The sequence below is a fragment of the Salvia splendens genome, chromosome 7 (genome assembly GCF_004379255.2).
Source record: "Salvia splendens isolate huo1 chromosome 7, SspV2, whole genome shotgun sequence".
NCBI classification, from domain to species: Eukaryota; Viridiplantae; Streptophyta; class Magnoliopsida; order Lamiales; family Lamiaceae; genus Salvia; species Salvia splendens.
In genome coordinates this window covers 12,928,327-12,948,785 of record NC_056038.1, presented here as the reverse complement: position 1 = coordinate 12,948,785, position 20,459 = coordinate 12,928,327, and the positions used below count along the sequence as shown (strand labels likewise).

Here is a 20,459-nt window from a genome sequence, read left to right as displayed (position 1 = left end):
CGTAAGATGCCCTTAAAAATTGGCGCACTAACTAACACTACTTCCATGATTCATGGTGTGATGGATAACTTTTGTTGAATTCTAACACCAATCATGATATTCTTCTTGATTAGTGTTTTTAAACTTGTTTTGCAAGTGTTTATAGATATTTTTTCCAATGAATTTCCACCAACTCGAGGGATCAAACATCAAATTGACTTATTGCCGGATGCATCTCAACCCAATAGGACTGCCTAAAAGGTCAATCAAATTGAGACCAGAGAGTTTTGAAGACAAGTTGATGAACAATATGGAGTCCAATCTTTGGTTTTCAACAAAGTAACTTTTTAGGCGTTGCATTTAATTATGTTAATTATAATGAAATAGATATTTTAAATTAAATTATATAGTTAATTTAATTACAATAAATAGAAATACATGAAATGAAAAATGAAGAAAAGTATGATGATGGGATTTGTGAATTGTGCAAAGGATGTTGACGTAGTTATTAAAAAATAGCATGTGACGAATAAAGAATGATTTTATTAATACTTTAATATATGTTGTGCCATGTATGAACTATAGATTTTCTCATAATCAGCAGGAGTATGATTTATAATTGTGAGTTTTGATTTTCACTCATATTACTATATAGCATCACAGTATAATATTAATCGGCCAAACTCAACGGTAGAATTGATTTTTTTAAAAGATTTATATAGGACTATTATAATTTAAAATTATGTAAACTCACAATTTATTGATGGATGGAAAGTGGTGTTACTGCGATGAATAACATGGAATTAGCGTATAATAGAAGTTAGATAAATTTAAACTGCATTCCAACTCTGATTAGTTTTCTTGTTGTGATAAAAATGCATAAGAATAATATTTGCTCATGGTTATCATAAGAAATCCATTACGTAGATTAGATAGTGTCACAGTTGAGTATTTGTTTTATAGAATTATTAAATTGGGATTGAGACAATCGAAAAGAGACCTAAAGTTATCAAATGCTCGGAACTGAGCATGTGGCATAATATTACCCTCAATTGATCTTAGGTTTAATATATAAATAAAACTTGTGACCATCTGGTTTAATGGGACCAAAATGTTTAACATTCATGTGATTACTCAAATCATTGATATGATTATAACAGGTTATTATTAAATATAATTGATATCGACATTGCATTAATAGATTTCTAGATGCTTCTGTAATTCGACCTACGTGTATATTTTAATAAATTCTTGGGCGAATTTTATTGAATTTTTCAAAATCAAAATCTTCACGGCTGTTGCATTTGGTATAATGTTTTTTGTACGTATGCATGCTAATATGATAAGTTTAAGTTACACGTAATTTTGAAGTTTTTAATATGTATTTTACTAGATGTATGGACGTTTTTCTCAATCTTATTTAATCTATAAATGTTAGTCGTGTGTATATATATGGTTGGTGATATCACTATTAAATAGAATTAAAAGTGAACTATTAGAATAAAAAGTTAGAATAAATAGCTCCAAAGTAGCGCGCGTACAGAACTCAATATCATGTTTAGTTCCATACAATATCATTATTACTGAAGATCAGCAAATTGATGAAGATTACATATTTTTAAAAATAGATTGAGTATCATTATTGATGAAGATCCAATATTATTATTTTTTTCAAATAAAAAACAAAGTCGATCGGTAATTTAATTACAAAATTATTAATATGAAAAACGAAAGTCATTATTGCATTTTAAGAGTATCATTCCAATAATTATAAGTAATTATTATGATAAATGCGAGTTATCATTTTATTAGGATTATATATATAAAAATGGGGTTGTGATCAATTGAGATTTTTAACCTAATTGAGAATTGAGATGCATTATCAACCACTCATTTTTATTAAATGAGTGGTCCAGAATTTGTCACATGGAAAATATTTTTAGATTAATTAATATGAAAGAGCAGAATGGTAATTTCATGGTACATTTTATTCAATAAATACATTTTTAAATTTTAATTTTTTTTATTATTTTTTAAAAAAACTACACACATATAATGTCAACTACATATGCAATTCATGTCAACTACACAAATATAATGTCTACTATGTGTACAATCCATGTGAACTACATATGCAATTCATGTCAACTATACACATAATGTCAACTACATATACAATTCATGTCAACTATACACATAATGTCAACTACATATACAATTCATGTCAACTATACACATATAATGTCAACTATAAGTTGTTGACATTTGATGTGCAAGCTATTGACGATAATACTCCGAGTTTACATAATCTACTTGCAGTTGATATTTCGAAAATGTTATGGATGGGTGGCTGAAAATGCATCTCAATTCTCAATTAAGTTAAAAAATCTCAAGCTAACGTGACTCTATAAAATGTATATATATTGGAGGACTCTAAATCTTGCTAAAAATAGAAAATTGAAAAGCTTGAAAACCTAGGCATAATAACAGGCTATGTAGATAGGTTTGTTATAGGAAAAATGAATTAAATTAGGTCATGCTTATATGATGGAATGAAATAACGATATGATGGAATGAAATGTCAATTTCTTTTGATTTTCTTTGCATTATAATCAATTCTCTCATTCATTCCATCACACTAAGCAAATGAATACAATAGAGGTAGAAATCACATTCCATTTTCCTACCATTCAATTCCATATTTCCATTCCATCATATCAACGTGACCAGGAAATTCAATAGATCTGGAGTACATAATCATAGGCATATATATAATTTTGATAAATGAATTTGTTTTAGAAAAATTGATGAATAAATTTCCAAAGAAAATCACTCTCGTATTAAATCCGTGCATTTGATACCAGATTGAAGCGGACCCTTGTCTTATGTTGAGCTTTGAGTTAAGCATACTTATGATATCAAACAATTAGAAATGGTTATATATAATTCTCTATGTTGCAATTATGTTACGAACCTTCATTTAGTTTAGATATATTAGGGATTTGAATATCTTTTCATATATGTGTTTCTTGTTCATTAAGTAGGTATTCTAGTATTATAAATATGATAGATTGTTATTATTTCAATTATTAAACCAATTAATGAAATCAGTATTTTGCCCAACTTGGCTTGAATCACAAAACTCTAATTATTTATCGCTGCCGACGAGATCGAACCTCACGTTCAGCTCTTCTTCCTGAGATCACCGTCGACCCAAGCACTTGGGCGCCGGATTAATCAACAGATTTCTTGTTCCTGTGCTCTACCCGGAGAACCAATTGCTTAAGAGGAAAACCCCTCCTAACATATTACTACTTTATCAAACACATCCTTATAGTTACGTAAGAATAAAAATGTTAAAATTCAATTTCTATTATTTTATAGAACTACTTGATTCGAATAATTGACTGAAAAATATAATTTATTTCTAAAATTTACTGCACAAGTAAATTTTTTCCACCGATTATTAAACGTGTAACAATTTTGTTAAGCAATAACATATTATTAATAATCATATATACATCTCCATAGAAATTATTTATCTACAAGACTACAACATAACAAGCATTCCTAATTTCCTATTACTACCAAAAACACAGTCTTCTCCAAATTCTTGAAAAACAGATCCCATCTCGAATCGAAATCGGAATTGGAATCGAAACTCAATAGTACTCCAAAAACATGTTGGAATTCTGTCGCTTCAAATCGTCATAAAACTTAGTTATAAATTCCTCAGCAGCTTCATCAACATTATTGTCTTCTTCAGCTTCAGCATCCGTCAACGGGAACGGAGAATCGGTGATCCGCAGCTGCCTCACCAACGGGCTCGGCCCGAACCCGGGCAGCGCAGGCGACGCCACCGCGCTGCTGAAACTCTCGACGGAGGCAGCCATCGTGTCTCTGTCAAACACCGCGTGAGAGCTCCTGCGCTTGGTGAGGTGGAAGGGGAGGCGGAATCTGTGGTGGTGGTGGTGGAACATGAGATTGTGTATGGCGGCTTGGCTGGCGATTTTGCCGCGCTTCATCATCATGTTAAGATGGGCTAATAGTTTGCCCTTTGTAATGCCTTTTCTCAGCATCAAATATACCACTCGCATTATTTTCCATATTTTTTTGGCTCTATTTTGCTCAATATTTGTATAGATGGATTTTGATTTTTGATGTTGGTATAGAGAGAGAGGTTGTTGGAATGTGATTGTTTGAGGGTAAGTAAATTGAGGTGGAGGATAGTGGTATTTAAAGGGCAAAGAAGATGGAAGGTGACACACGAAATTGTACTTCAATTTCAATTTAAAATACTATGCACAGGGGGGATTAATATCTCTTCATTACTAATTCGTCTCATTAAAAATGATTCAGTTTTTTTTGGGATGTTCATCTAAATTGACTTGTTTCAAGTTCTTAGTTAGAAATAATAGTGATATAGGGCAACCACTACTTAATGTATAATTAGAAAATAAAACACAGAGTGAACTAAATGTCATTATAGTAAAGTGTTTAGGTTTAGTTCACTATAAGGGCGTTTCAATACTAAAGAGAGACTCTTCAGATTAGGCAGTACTCCAGGGATTGAAGACATCTTATGTACCTTTTGCAAGGATGAACCTGAATCGATCGAGCACATTTTTATTCAGTTGCAAAGTTACATCAAAATTGTGGTACTTCTCTTGTTATTGCTGGAGCATGTCAATATGCTTGCCAAAAGGACCGGAAGCATGCTGTCCTCATGGCTTGGTGCTCCCTTCAAGATGTTCGACAAAAAAAATTTGGATTTCCATGTTCTATGTTGTCTCGTGGACGATTTGGAACATCCGAAATACAATAATTTCGAAGACTACATCAAACTGGGAGTTCGAAAAGAGAAGACTTTTGTGGCGCATTGGCACATGGGTGTGGGGTTAGCGCTCAGGATTTCATTTTTCCCATACACAAATGGCTGACAACTTGAACGATGTTAGATGCTAGCTAGGTTTGAAAGTAAAAGGAAGTAGATGGTTGAAGGCATTTGAGAGGTGCTCTTTGGTGATTTTGTTATTTTTTCTTTCTTTCTTTCTTTTTCCCTCTGGTACCTTTATTCCACCTCAAAACCTATATCTTGAGAAAGTATTTAAGGGTCGCCACATTTGTCATCTCAAACTTTTGGAACAGATTTTTTCTCAGGTTCATGATCTTTTCTTCATCATCTCCTGTAATAATCACGCCATCTACATCAATAACAAACGAGTTACTCGATTACATGTTCTCTTATAGAACAAAGTATGAATTACTTTGTACTCATATTGTTGCATAACTTGAAAGAATCTCTCAGGACAATGAATCTTGATTAGGGCTGGCTAAATATTAAAGTATTAATATTAGTTTAACCATAATATAATGTTAAATATCGAAGTATATTAAGCAAATGAGATGATTTAATTAAATGACATAATTTATTAAATTAAATCAAGTAGTAATTCATTTTATCAGTCAAATTATTGATTAACTTTCTAATAATAAAAAAGCTACTCATTAATTTCCTTAATTTACGCCAATCAATTAAAATAATCTATTTCAAAACAAACTTCTTTATTTATTTTCCCACCTCTCTATTTTGATAAATATACAATAATTTGGATTGAATGTAATAAATCAAAAAATTTAAAGTGATCTGGTTAGGCTATGGTGCAAACCAAAAAAATTACTCCATTACCTAAATTAGGATTTATTTTGAGTTATCATTGAGACTATTTTCTTATACTTTTCTTTGTATTTTGAGATAGTATTGAACTTGTTACTTCACTTTTTATGCTTTCTTTCATCTTTTTCTTCATCCCGTCCCTCTACAAGTGAGGAGCTCCAAATCGAACATTGTTTTGTAAAAATGATAGAGATAAAGTACAGTAAGTAAGATAATAATGTATACACGACTCTCTTCTATATTATTCTATATCTTACTTTACTTTCTCTCCACTTTAACTATTTATTATCATTTTCACAAAACAACGGCAAAAAAGAAACGTCTCACTTGTAGGGAGAGAGACAGAGTATCTCTTTAGGACATATATGCAAGACTGCAACGAAGATTTAAAAAAGAGTCTCGTCTCGTGAAAGACAACTAATAGACTTGCCCACGGTTCGAAAACCGGCGGTTCCGGTTCGGAACCGCCGGTTCCGGTTTTGGCGGAAGCGGAACCGGAACCGGACCGTGAGGCTATTTCACGGTTCCGGTTCCGGTTCGAAAACCGGGCGGTTCCGGTTCCGGTTCGGAACCGCCGGTTTTGCGGCGGTTTTGGCGGTTCCGGTTTTTGAACCGGCGGTTTCGCCGGTTCAATTAATTTTTTTTTTTTTTAAATTTGAAATTTGGCTTTATACAACAAATCGGAACAAGACAATGCATAATTCAAGCACAAATAAGACGAATAAGGAGAAAATGAAATAAATTTTATTGATTTTGAGTTGTAACGGACAACGATACATTACAATTTACAATACATAAGTATACAATACAACAACATACAACAATGTAATATAATTTACAAGTGTCGTCGGCTCGTCGCCTCGTCGGACTCGGAAGGTAAATTAATATATTTTTTTTTGTTTTAGTAATTGAGAAAGAAAGACAACTTCTAGAACTACGGGAACAAGTATAACTGTATAAGTGTATAACAATGCGTAATAAGAGTAGCACTTGCGTAATTAAATGGAAGCACAATAGCACAAATGAGAAATTGGAGACAAAGAGAGAGAATTGGGAGATTGAAGAGAGAAACTCTTATTAACACAAGAGTGGGGTGAATGTAAATGAGGATAGAGGGGGGTATTTATAGAAAAAAATGAGGGGGAAAATGGAAGAATTCGAATTTGAAATTTAAAAAAAAAAAAAATTTGAAATTTCACAAAACCGGCGGTTTTGGCGGAAAAACCGCCGGAACCGCCGGAACCGCCGGTTTCCGAAATAAAACCGCCGGTTCGGTCAACGAACCGTCTGCAAAAGCTGCTCCATTGTCGCCTCGTGCTCCGCGCCGCCTCGAAAGCCACTAAACCGGCGGTTAACCGCCGAAAAACCGGCGGTTCCGACCGGTTTGGAAGATCAGCACCGGCCCCCATCCCTCTGCCTCGATTTAAGCGCCGGAACCGGCGGTTCCACGGTTAACCGCCGGTTCTGAACCGTCCCGAACCGCCGGTTCGGTGACGGTTCCGGTTCGAAATATCTTGAACCTGAACCGGACCGCGAACCGAATTGCGACGGTTCCGGTTCGGGAATATTGCGCCGGTTCCGGTTCCGGAACCGGAACCGCCGGTTCCGGTTCGGCGGTTAACCGCCGGAACCGGAACCGGTGGGCATGTCTAACAACTAATGCATCTCCACATAAAAGTTTGATCAACAAACATAAACACCTCCCTAATTTATCATGAAGTAGTTGAAGAAACTCTCTTATCCCATTATTTCACATTATCTAATCATATCAGAGCATCCACGTCCGTACTCTTGCCAACGAGCACGGATGTGGGCCCGGACCCACTTTTTCTGCCTGCTCTTAGGCAAGAGCACAACACCCACATCCGTGCTCTTCCGCAAGGACAAGCTCAAGGGTCCCGCCATTCTATTATTCAATTTAAATAAAAACATTTCCACAAAATTAAAATGCATTAAAAATATCCGGAATAATATTACAAATTACAAAAAAATTAAAAATTACATAATTAAAATCATAAAAATTAAAAAGTACACAATTAAAATCCTAAAATTTTAAAAGTACATAATTAAAATCCTAAAAATAAAAAATTACATAATTAAATTCATAATCGGCCGAATTTCGTCCAAATGGATGATGAATGTGTGTATTTTTAGATGATTTTGGGATTAAATTTTTTTTAATTTCAAAAAAATTAAAAAAAACGGTAATTAAACGGCTATATTTTTGGGAATCCGAAAATATTTTTATTTTATTTTGGTATTATTTTCGATTTTTAAAAAAAAAAGAAAAAAAATGCCAACGGCCAATAGAAACGCGCCACATCGCCCTGCTCGCTGGCACGGACATGCTCTTAGCTAAGAGCATGTCCGTGCCAGCGGCAAGAGCGCAGCGGCGGACAGGGGTATCCTTGCTAGCGGCAAGGACGGACGGACTGCGTGTGCTCGCCGCTGTGGATGCTCTCAAGGCCCATTTCTTAAATCAACACATATCAATGCGAATTACTTGCAGTTATCATCTTTAGCCTTCAGATAGAGAAGGATTAAAAACATGTATTTAATGAATCATGAGCATCTGCCACAATTTTTTTGTATGATTAATGAATACTTGCTTCATCAATTTTGGTGTATTATATATATAAGGGTGTGCGCTTTTTTTAGTACAGTAGTTAATAATTGGGGGAGTGATCAATTGCTAATTAATTAGCAATTACAAATTAACACTACTAGAAAAATTGTCTATTACTACATCTTACTTATGGCACTTTTATAAAGCTGCCATTATACAATATCAGTCACTACATCAACCTTTCACTACGTTTTTGTTAAATACTAATACCACGATTATATATAAATGCCATGATGACACACATTTACTGACACTTTTATACAATGCGACATAAAATTTGTAATCAAAATCATCATTATAATTTTATTAAATATAAAAACCAGTTGCACTAAACATTTTTTTTAATACAGTAAAAGCATTCATCGATTTTCATTAACATAAATTTCCAATACACATCAGATCAGAAAACCACCAAGGCTATGCAACTACATATTTCCAAGAGCCACAAATCAAAATAGCAATTAACAATTACGCCCTCCCTCCCCTAATTCTCCTCGCGAGCTGGATATCCTTAGGCATAATTTTCACTCTCTTAGCATGAATAGCGCAGAGATTGGTATCCTCAAAACAATCCAACGAGGTACGCCTCGGCCGCCTCCTGAAGCGCCGCCACGGCGGAGCTCTGGAACCTCAGATCGGTTTTGAAATCCTGCGCAATCTCATGAACAAGCCTCTGGAACGGGAGCTTGTGGATCAAGAGCTCGGTAGACTTCTGATACTTACGGATCTCACGAAGAGCGACGGTTCCGGGGCGGAAGCGATGGGGCTTCTTCACTCCGCCGGTGGCCAGAGCGGATTTCCTGGCGGGTTTGGTAGCCAGCTGCTTGCGCGGTGCCTTGCCGGTGGTCGATGTGCGAGCGGTTTGCTTTGTGCGGGCCATTGCTAGCGCTAGGGTTTGGAGATTGGAATTTGTTGATGGAGATATAGGCGATTGAAATTTGGGATCAGTTGCACTAAACATAGAACCGCTAGCTTTCCCACAATCCACAGCTATTTCACTTTTCCCCCAAAAATTGACGTCCCTCTCCCCTTGATTCCAAATCCTCTCCTATCATAGTTTTTTCATTCCCTCAATCTGCCCTGCCCAATCCCACCGGAATATAAATTTCCTTCTCATATCAGAATTTTGTTGCAAAGAACATCTTTAGCATTCCAGAGAATGGATTCTCAGTGGCCGCGGCTACCCTGGAGTTCGAGGTTTGATTTTTACGTAATTAAGGAAATATCTCATTTCTTATTCCATGGATTTCCTAATTGGCCGTGGGGTACTGGAGAGATTAATAATGGAGAGAAATAGGGATTTTTATGTAGGTATTTCTTCTGATTTATCGTATTTTCTGTAATAATTTTGTGTTGAATTGCAAATTGGTGTGTAAAATTGATAACAATCATGCTTGCATTTGCTTTAAGATTGGGCGTCTTTGTTCGTTGACCGCAAATTACTCGATTGCCCTGATTCTGTTTTATGATTTTTTGGTAGGTCTAATTAGGTGAGTTACATGATTCTAATAATGAGCTTTCTCTTAATAGCCAGAGTTCTTGTGCTGAACTTTGGTGTAATATGTGCCACAGAACCTTAAAATTAGAAGGTTGCTTGAAAGATGCAATATGTTGCAAGAATGGAGAATATGGAGATTGAGCTTCTTGAGAAAACACTCTCTGATGATTAATGGAGTCTAATTAAACAAGATACAAAGCAAAGAGTGAGTGCAAGACTTAGAATGCTAGCAAAATTGTATTTAGCCAGTGTCCTTCTACTCAATTGTTATAATGTTGTGTTGTTTATAACTGGCAATGAGTTAGCTATGGATTCATATCTAGCTGGAGTAAAATATAATATTCTAAAATATGCTTTTGTCTTGTCATTGGTCTTTATGAGATCAGCCAAGGATTATTTGTTTTCAGGTGTAGGCTTGTAGCCAATGTTATGGTCATAACTAGTTCTAGTTGGACATATACATCTTCAATTCTTCAATCTTCCCAAGTGTATGCTACACACAGTTGTGTGTATAAAGTTGAGGTTGGTGATACTCTTGATGAAGCTAATGCGATGATACCCAATACTCTATCAATATATGAGTTTAAGGTAAGGTCAGTTTATGTTAGATGTTAGAAATTCCGTAATGCTTAGAAGGAATCTTATCGAAAATAGAACATGGTATAAAATCCAAGGCCATAAATCAGCAAAAGATGCTTGTATTTATTTTGTAGAATTGCTAAAGTTTAGTACTTACAGTGACTGCACTTTTTGGAATTATTTTGATTAGATTTCTATGTGCTTTAGTATTTAAGGATATAAAAGTTTTTTGCTTCATATTAGAGCCGAACTTAATAGTGAGACTTGATGTATATTTTGTTTCCTATTGCAAGAGCCTTGCTCCTGTAAGTGCAGTACTACCTAGATAATTGTGCTTCATGACTCATTGGCTCTAGAAGAGTATGAAGGTACTTGGCTGCAGAAACATGAGGTACATAATGACACTCATCTTATGTGTGTGAAAGCAGCTTCTTTGTTTGTCTTGTTTCTTTGCTTGTTTATACATGCATCATGTACTACAACTCCATCTTCTGTTCTTCCCACTCAAAAGGTCTCATCACTTTTTCTACTTCATCCAATTTTTTAGTTATTTCAGGCTGATGTCTGTGTTGATTAGTGCAGGTTGAAGAAAAAGTTCAAAAGTGGAGAGATTACACGAGGAAAGTTGCTTAAAGAGGACATCTGCAAGAAAAATAGAGCCACTAAAAGAGGTATGGAAGAATTACATATTGATAATTTCTCAATTACATTCAGATGCCAAATACTGTAAATTTAATTAACCTATATATTATTTGTATGACCAGTCTTGCTTTATGCTTTTTATTATGTTACTTCTATGAGGGATTAATTTTGACTTTTACTTTTCTTCCCATATTGTACTTTGACTATTGTTTTGTTAGGATATTATGGAAATGATGACCATAAATCCAATGTCGTGTGTATTGCATTATTCCAGTGTACCCTTTCATACGTATTTCATATATGACTTGGAATATCTATAATTTGGAGTGCTAATATTATTATTTGTTTTGTTCTTTTGACAGGTAGAGGAGGATCACATATTTAGGGAAACAAACAATATACCTACAAATGTTATGTTCTTTTGGAGAGATTATGATTAAATTTATGTACTAACTAGTTTTGTTAGTGCGTAGTTTAAGAAAAAGATGACTAACACGTCATTGATTGGGATGCTTGTTCAAAGCACGTAACATTGTGATATGAGACCTTTAGACTTATTTATATTCCAATATGTCATTTTATTAGTACGAGTTTTTGTTGGATGATTAATAATAGTTTGATATGAATTTTGTATGTCTGAAGTGAATATGGATTATATATATTTTAAAGAATGTAGATTTTAATTATTTAAAGGATAAAATATAATTTATAAATATTTGAAGGTAGAAGTATAAATTATAGAAATTTGTAGGTGGAAAATATATATTATAGACAATTGTAGGGGAAATTGCAATTACAAATATTTATAGGATGCATTTTGTAAATTTTCAGCTGTAGAAAGTTAGTGTACTTTTAAACAACATGTTACTACTCTTTCCAATGTCATTACACAAGGATTTTCCTGACATTTTAAAGTGAAGTAATAGTGGTTCTTTCCTTACGTGTAGTCTATCATTACACCCACTCTGTGTGACATTGGTATTAAGTGCCACTAAAGTTGAAGTGCCATGTGAATACGTTTTTCCTCACATTTCCAAGTGCCATGAAAGGTAATTTTTCTAGTAGTGTAAGATCAAATCCTAACCATTAGATTAGGAGATCTAGTGGTTTAAATAATGTCACATGAATTATATTTTAAATTAAAAAAATTATTAAATATACTTAAAGGGTATTAATGTCTATTCTCTCTCATCAAAATCATCTTAAAACTTTAAATTTACGTAACTATCTCGATTTAAATTATTTTTTCGTAAAAAATATATCAAATTAAAGATACTTTTATAAGGATTCCAACGAGTCTCAATTGCATATGTTCCGACGATGTTCGGGTGTTGAAATTTGATAAATTATATTTCATTTTTCTAAAACTTTAAATTTACGTAACTATCTCGATTTAAATTATTTTTTCGTAAAAAATATATCAAATTAAAGATACTTTTATAAGGATTCCAACGAGTCTCAATTGCATATGTTCCGACGATGTTCGGGTGTTGAAATTTGATAAATTATATTTCATTTTTCGTACATGTTTATAAGTAAATTTTATTAACAAATGCAAAAAATTCTCAATATATGTATGCAAAATCTCAATATAATGTAGGTAAAATATCAATAAATCTGTGTTGATATTTTCTTATACGCGTGTTGATATTCTCATGTCATATTGTTGATATTTGTAATACACTATGTTGATATAAAAAACACCCACGAAAATTATCATATGATAACATAATGACGATATTACTCTTCTGTTGATATTTTGTCTGCTATTTATTGAAATTTGTGAGTTTTAATCCCATCCACTCATTTCAAAATTTAAGGGGGTAGATTTAGTTTTAGTTTTGAATTATGATATTATAAGCATTAAAGAGGACCCTAATAAACCAATACCTAATTAAATACTTTTAATATAACAAAATAAATACTAGTAGTATTATGTTCTTTTAAAATTTGGCTGCCGGGGTAGTAGAGCCAGTTCAGTTTTGGACCTTCATAAATTTGCATGGAAAGATACTATATTGAAGACTTCAATGATTCTCCAACTTGTTAAGCGTTGTTGAACTCTCACTTTATTATTTTATTTAATTTGGACTCTTGTTATTTTCTTGGTTATTGTTTTTATTTTTCTTGTTTGTTTTACTTTGTGGTACTGGCACGGCTAGCTACTGCCTTATCCGTTTAGTGTAATTGTCGAGAAAAAAGGATAACAAAGTGGCAATTAAAAATAAATTTATATTAGCATTATTGTTATTAATTTAGTACAGTAAATACTAAATGTTAAACTAATTAATAAATTCCCCAATTAAATAATCTACATACTACGTACACTCTTTGATCAAAGTATAACAGGGCTTCAGAAATTGTGTACGAATTCAAAGATGATCGACAGAAATAATTATCTAAAATATCAAGTTCAGAATTATCAATTGTCAGTTGGCTTATTGACCTTGTCAGCACATCCTGCCAACAAAAACTCGACAGAATCATGTACAAAATCTGAATTATAGTTTTCCATCTATCGAACTCAATATATTTACATTCTTTAATTGCGCAGAATTTTAGGAGGATGAGTTAAGTGGAATAAGGCCACCCGCAATGGGTCTCGCGGGTGGCTCGTATCTTGTCTCGGCGGGACGAGACGGCGGCGAGACGCGTTGCAGAGCCCCGTCTCGTCCCGGTCTCGCCGAGACGCCCGTTACGCCGAGACACTGCGCGGGCTGTCTCACCACGTCGCGCAAGACGGCGGCGAGACGCGTTGCAGAGCCCCGTCTCGTCCCGATCTCGCCGAGACGCCCGTTACGCCGAGACATGGCGCGGGCTGTCTCGCCACGCGCTTGCGCGACGTGGCGCGCTCCGGCGCCATGCGTGACGCCCACTCGCCGGCCCGCGAGTGGGCGTCGTCACGCTGACGCTATAAATTATTTTTTTAAAGTCGAATTTAATAAAAAAATTAAAAATTCGAAAACGATAATATTACCGTTTTCGACCGTTTTCATTTTTTATATATATATTTTATTTTTACTCTATAAATACTCCTATTTCATCCTCATTTCACACACAAATACACATCAAATCCTCCAAATCATCTCCATTTCCTCTCCAATTTTCATCTAACATCTCATCACAAAATGTCCGGTGACGGAAACTCTGGCGGGTTCGACATCAACGTGTTTGGCGACTGGGTGACATGTACAACGTGTTGGGTGGTTCCGGTTCGTCTACGCCGGGCACCTAGGGCTCGTCGACGCCGGGGGTACCAACCACCCCATTTTGATGTGGATGCATACGCTCGTCCCTCCGCCCCGAGGTATTCGCAGGGGTTATCCCAAATTCGGGAAGATTATCCGGATGAACTCCATCCTGAAGGAGGACGGGGCGGTGGAAGCTCCAGGGCATTCGACGCCGTGGAGGAAGAGGCGGAGCCGACCGAGGAGGATGAGGAGGCAGGCCGATATCCGTACAGCCGCAAGGACACGATGACGGTGTACAACGCCTGGATCAGCGTCTCGTACGATCCCATCGTCGGGAATCAATAATCTCGGAAGTGCTTCTGGGAAAAGGTCACCGAGGCCGACAACGAGATCAAGCCAAAGGGGTCCCGCCGCCGCACATTGAAGATGCTCCGCGCTCACTTTGACCGAGTCGACAGGGAGGTCAAAAAATTCTGCGGCATCTACAAGGACGAAGCGGCTCATTACCAAAGCGGAGCCACGGGAGCCAACATTCTGAGATCGGCTTTGCGAGTCTACTTCGACGACACCGGCAAAGAATTCAGACATGTCGATGTCTGAGAGGCCGTCAAAGACGAGGAATGGTGGGCCGACGGTGTGCGGTCTAGCTCGGGCTCAACCTCGAAGTGCATGAAGCACACGGCGGGTGGCCAATACTCCTCTAGTGGGGGCGGTCGGGCAGCGCCGCACAAGAGGCGCCTCGCAGGAGGTTGAGGGCACGACAGACGATGCCGGGGGTCCTCTCGTGGGCGCCGTCGGCCGTAAGGGGCGAATGAGGCTAGAGGGAGGAAGGGTCGAGGCAAATCAAGCCAGGCGGGCTTGGGCTCGAACACCCTATTGTCCATGTACTTGACTGCCACGATGGCGGACACTTCCCGCATGACGCCTCCACTATACCAAGCCCATCTTGCCGAAATTGAGTATATGGCAAGACAAATTGGTATTCCGCCTCCAGGTAGCTTCAGTGCACCGCCACCGCCTTCGGGAGATGATTCGTCGGCGGAGTAGTTTTTTTAATTTCTATAAAATTGTAATTTAAATTATGTCTTTTATTTATTTATTTTGCCACGAATTTAATTATGTATTTTTAGGATTTTAAGTTGTATTTTTATTTTATTTAATGAAGTGTATTTTTTTATTAATTGAATTTGTTGAAAAAAAAATAAAAAATGAAATTGAATGAATAGTAAATTAAGAGATAGTTAAGAGACGGATAAGAGATGGAGGGTTTCAGGTTCTGTCTCTTAGTTAAGAGATGGAGTGAAAAGTACAGTGAGACCCATGAATAGTTAAGGGATGAGACGGTTAAGAGACGGATAAGAAACAGCGTTGCGGATGGCCTAAGTACAAAGGAAAAAATAATATAATATTTTAATAAAGAAAGAAAATGAAGATTTATTTCCAAAAAAAAAGGATATTTTGAGTGAGATAAACTTAAGGAAGGTGGACATCTTAAGTGCGACAACATGGATTACTACTAGTTGGCCTAGCACACTTTCACATCAGATATCAGAATGTGTAACAATCTTCATTGCTACACCTCGTTCCTTGTTAATTGATTTGAGTGAACTATAAAATTAGCCCCTATGTATAGCTAATCATTTGATGGAGGTACCCATGTTTTGTAAAATGCACCAGATGCCTCTACGTATGGGTATAATATCATTTGAAGTCTTTTTTTCATTATTTATGGTCTTTCGTGCCCTTCTTTCCTCATTATTTTTCCAAAATGCTTCCATTATTTCACACTTTTGAGAAGTTGAAAATAGTTTTAAAATGGGGGTTGGTTGCCGTCTTCTCCCTCTTGTCGTTCGCCATTTTACTGATGATAATATTATAGTAATAAGAATTTTTATATATTCCTAGTATAAATTAGTTTTAGAAGAGTGGGGGGAAAATAATTTTTATATATTACTACTATAGTTTAATCTTTATTACTAGTATTTCTTAAGAAATATAATGGAAGAATAAAATATATTTATTTACATTCCTTTTTGGGATGTTCCGAGCTAAGTGAGTCATTTCCTTTTTTCCACCCTCTCTTATTTTTTCCTCTGTAATTTTTTGTCTATCTCATTTTATTCTCTCCACTTAACTAACAAAGGACTTTCTTAAAACCGGTGTAAAAAAGTAATGTCTCACTTAGTAAGGGATGGAGGGAGTAAAACATAGAGTAAAGTAAGAGAGACGAAAAGAGAATAAAGTAGGAGATAGTGCTAGTAGATTTTTGTCAAAAATAGAAATGACTCAATTATCTTAGAACTTTCCGAAATGGTAAATGACTTAATTAACAAGGAACGAATGAAGTACTTTTTTGATCCGCTTGTATCATGCTCTCTTGTGGGGAATGGACCATTTTTTATCACCCCTCTATGTTTTTTAAAATTATGGAAACTGTGTTTCGATTAAGCAGTCAAATTCCTTGGTTTTGAGCAATGCCTTGATGAAAGCTGTGTGTACAGAAGAGTATGAAGGTGTGAATTTGATATTCTTGACTCTCTAAGTAGATGACTTCCTATTATTTGGAAACGGCAAAAAGATAGTTGTCAGACGTGAGGAATTGGTTATCCAGGTTTTTTTTTTTTTTTTTTTTTTTAAAATTAACTTCATATATTAATATCATATATATGAAGAAGGAAATTACAAATCAACTCCTATAACAAGGAGGAAAGACAAATTACGCCACCCAGGGTTCGAACTCGAGACCTCCAGGATGGACGCGGTATCCAGCACCCTTTACCGCTAGGCCAAGGGGCTTGGATGAATTGGTTATCCAGGTTGGAATGAAAGATATGAGCGAAGCTAATCGCATTCTAGGATCAAGGTTATCCAATATCGGAAGAAGAATATATCTCAAGAATCTTACATCAGTGTAGTGCTTAAACGCTTTATCGTGCAAGATTCCAAGAAAAATATTTTTATCTCGAAAATCTTACATCGATGTGTTCCAAGACAAAATCTGAGATAATGAAATGAAGACGAGTTCCTTATGCAACAATAGGAAGTATTACTCCCTCCGTCCCCCTAAAAATATAAATTCTTTTCTTTTTGGCCCGTCCCCTAAAAATAGAAACTTTCATTTTTAGGAAATTTCTTTCTCTCTAATGAAGTGGGATCCATTTTCCACTAACACACTTTTCTTTCTCTCTCTTACTTTACCAAATTTTGCATTAAAACCCATGTCATTTCAAATGTTTCTATTTTTGGGGAGTATTATTATTTTTATTATTTAAAAAATATATTTAACTGTAATATTTTAATTTCTTGTAAATCGGGTTTAAATTGTATAAAATGGATTTTTATCGTGTAAATTAGGTGGAAAAATAAGGTTTAATCGTGTAATATTAGATTTAATCATGTAATATCATATTTTAATCGTGTAATATCAGGTTCGGGTTGTTATCATGTCGTCTCAACCTATATAATATCGTGTCATTAATGGGTTTATGTTGGGTGGGGGTCGTGTTTCGGGTTCGAAGGTAGCCAGTCGGATTCGTGTTCGGGTTTACCGATTCCTCAACATGACGAGTTCGGGTTTGGGCATTATTAGGTTGAGTCATTATCAGGTTGACCCAATAACGAACCAATACGCACGATTTGTCACCCATAATGATAATTATATTGATATACAAGTGGTTATAGAAATATATGAAAATTCACGAAAATATTATTAAATTTTATTATCCAGTCATACTCCCTCTGTCCCAAGATAAGCGAATCATTTCTTTCGGGCATGGGATCTAAGGAATTGATATTTAAAGAGTTAAAGTAGAGAGAGTAAAGTACGAGAGAGAGAAAAAGTAGAGAAGTAAAGAGAGAATAGGTGGATAATAAAGTAAGAGAAATGATTTTTTTACTAAAAAGGGAAAGAGTGAACTGCACCAAAGGGCCCTAACTTTTCGCCTTGTAACAGCAGAGGTCCCTAACATTTAAAAATCACATCACAGGGATCTAACAAAATATATAATCACAAATCGTGTATATTTTGCCATTTTCCGGGCGAAAATGCCCAAATGGGCTGAAGGGCAGTTTAGACTTTTTACGTACTACACCTGCACCCTATTGCTGCACATAGTCTGCATGTGCAGGGGCTGTCTTGTCAAGCAGAATAGTAATCATAATTCAATTCAAATATTTTCTTTCATCTTTCCTCCCTCTCTGTTTCATTTTCGTCTTTCATCTTTCGTCTGCTTTCATATTTCCCTCTCTAAACATAATAGGCAAATAGTTATTTTGTTCGGCATCTGGGAATTTAGGGGATTTAATTTGTTCGGGATCTGGTAATTTAGGGGATTTAATTTGTTCGGCATCTGTTCGGCAGCTGGAATTTAGGGGATTTCATCTGGATTTCGCTGAATTTAGGGTATCCACAAGGGTTTAGGCGATTTGGAATTTTATTTTGCAATTATTGGTTACTATCGGGCATCTGGAAAACTATTTTGTAATTCTTGGTCGAATTTAATGGTTGTAGGGTTACAGTCGGTGCATGTGGAAAATTTTGCAATTCTTGGTTGGGCGGAATTATGATTTTAGTTTTTGTGTTATGTGCTATGTGCTATCTTTCGGCGAAATTGCATTGCTGATTAGAATTTTGTACTGTCAAATTGAATTCAGGTCGTGTGGCAATGTCTTCTTCTTCTCAATCTTTCGGCTCAAGCTTCAATTGGAATTGGCCTCGTCCCGAAATTGTGAAGTGTAATCACGATCTTGAGGCTGAGCTTGTGAGATCTAGGACGGATGCTAACCCGGGTAGGCGTTACTTTCGCTGCCCAATATGGAAGGTTAAAACCATGTATTTTGGTCGTTTTTCCATTAATTTTGTTGGCATAAAGATTAATGAGAAAGTATTATGCAGGAAGATGATTGCAATTTTTTTCGATGGGTTGATGCGAGTCTATCGCCAAGCCAAGACAGTTACTTTCAGAGAGTGAAACTTGAGCGAGACCAATTCGAATCTGAACTTCGAGCCAAATCGCTACTTGAAGGTGTTCTGCACGAGAAATTGTGATTGAAATTTGTGGAGTTTGAAGCCCTGAAGTTACAACTGGGCATGAAGACTGAAGAGTGTGACGCATTGGCGCTAATAATTGGTAAAACGGCAACAACTCTCCGACGGTTAAAATTCACAATCTTGTTCTTATGTATTGTAATTTTTCTACTGTTATAACAAAGCTATGTTGTCGTGTTCACTCCGTCGTTATCTTCTGATGTTGATTGATTACGCTTTGCTTTGTTTTCATCTATGCCTGAAATCACGAAAGAGGTTACTCAACTATGACTGAAATCACAAACCATGTACACAAATGAATACAAACCGACGAAGTACTCTATCAAATGCCTATGTTGATTGACCACGTTTTGTTCTCATCTATGGTCTGAAATCACGAATGTAGTTACTCAACTATGAATGAAATCACAAACTATGTACAAAAATGAATACAAACCGACGAAGTACTCTTTCAAATGCCTGATGATGATTGATTACGTTTTGTTTCAACTATGCCTGAAATCACGAATGAAGTTACTCAACTATGAATGAAATCACAAACCATGTACAGAAATGAATACAAACCGACGAAGTACTCTTTCAAATGCATGATTGATTACGTTTTGTTTCAACTATGCCTGAAATCACGAATGAAGTTACCCAACTATGACTGAAATCAAATACTATGTAAAAAATGGATACAAACCGATGAAGTAGAGTAATTTGTCATGATATCATTTCCACCAAAATACTACCAAAATACTACCAAAATACTAGAGTAATTTGTTACAAACTAGTCTGTAACATACATAACATAAATATCATATCATCACTGCCACCAAAATTTAAAATCTCGTAGTTAGCATACACATCATGTCAACACTGCCAAAAAAAATTGTTCACCCATCCCAAACAAACACAAAGTTTTAAGATTAAGTAAGGCCCGTCAATCTTGATCACCGCAGCGGCCGCATCTCTGAGGCTGAGTCCTGGTCCGAGTGCTTGGTCCCGGGTTTGAAACATTAGGCTGCAACAATTAATAGTATAGTAAGTATATATGAGAAAGCAATGTGTACAATTAGAGAATATAGTTGCGGATGCTTATTGCATAGTACCTCTTGGTGTCGGCGATTGTTTGACGATTCAGGCAAAGTACAATCACCACGTTCACGCGACCTGCTGTGCTGCTGAAGTCTCCCCAACCTGAGCACGGGCATCTAGTCCGAGGATCATTGCTGCAT

At 35.8% G+C, this 20,459-nt stretch overlaps 1 protein-coding gene and 1 pseudogene across 1 annotated transcript; both read right to left on the bottom strand.

Moving 5' to 3' along the window:
• Positions 1–3,641: 3,641 nt before the first annotated feature.
• Positions 3,642–4,076, bottom strand: LOC121810433. Its single transcript, XM_042211203.1, has one exon. The coding sequence runs from the start codon at positions 4,074–4,076 to the stop codon at positions 3,642–3,644; it is 435 nt and encodes a 144-aa protein (XP_042067137.1).
• Positions 4,077–8,675: 4,599 nt separating this feature from the next.
• LOC121741767 lies at positions 8,676–9,247 on the bottom strand (annotated as a pseudogene).
• Positions 9,248–20,459: the final 11,212 nt, after the last annotated feature.

Bases quoted from the DNA above. Each gene is read 5' to 3' on its own strand.
- LOC121810433 (XM_042211203.1), bottom strand. From the start codon at position 4,076: ATGCGAGTGGTATATTTGATGCTGAGAAAAGGCATTACAAAGGGCAAA.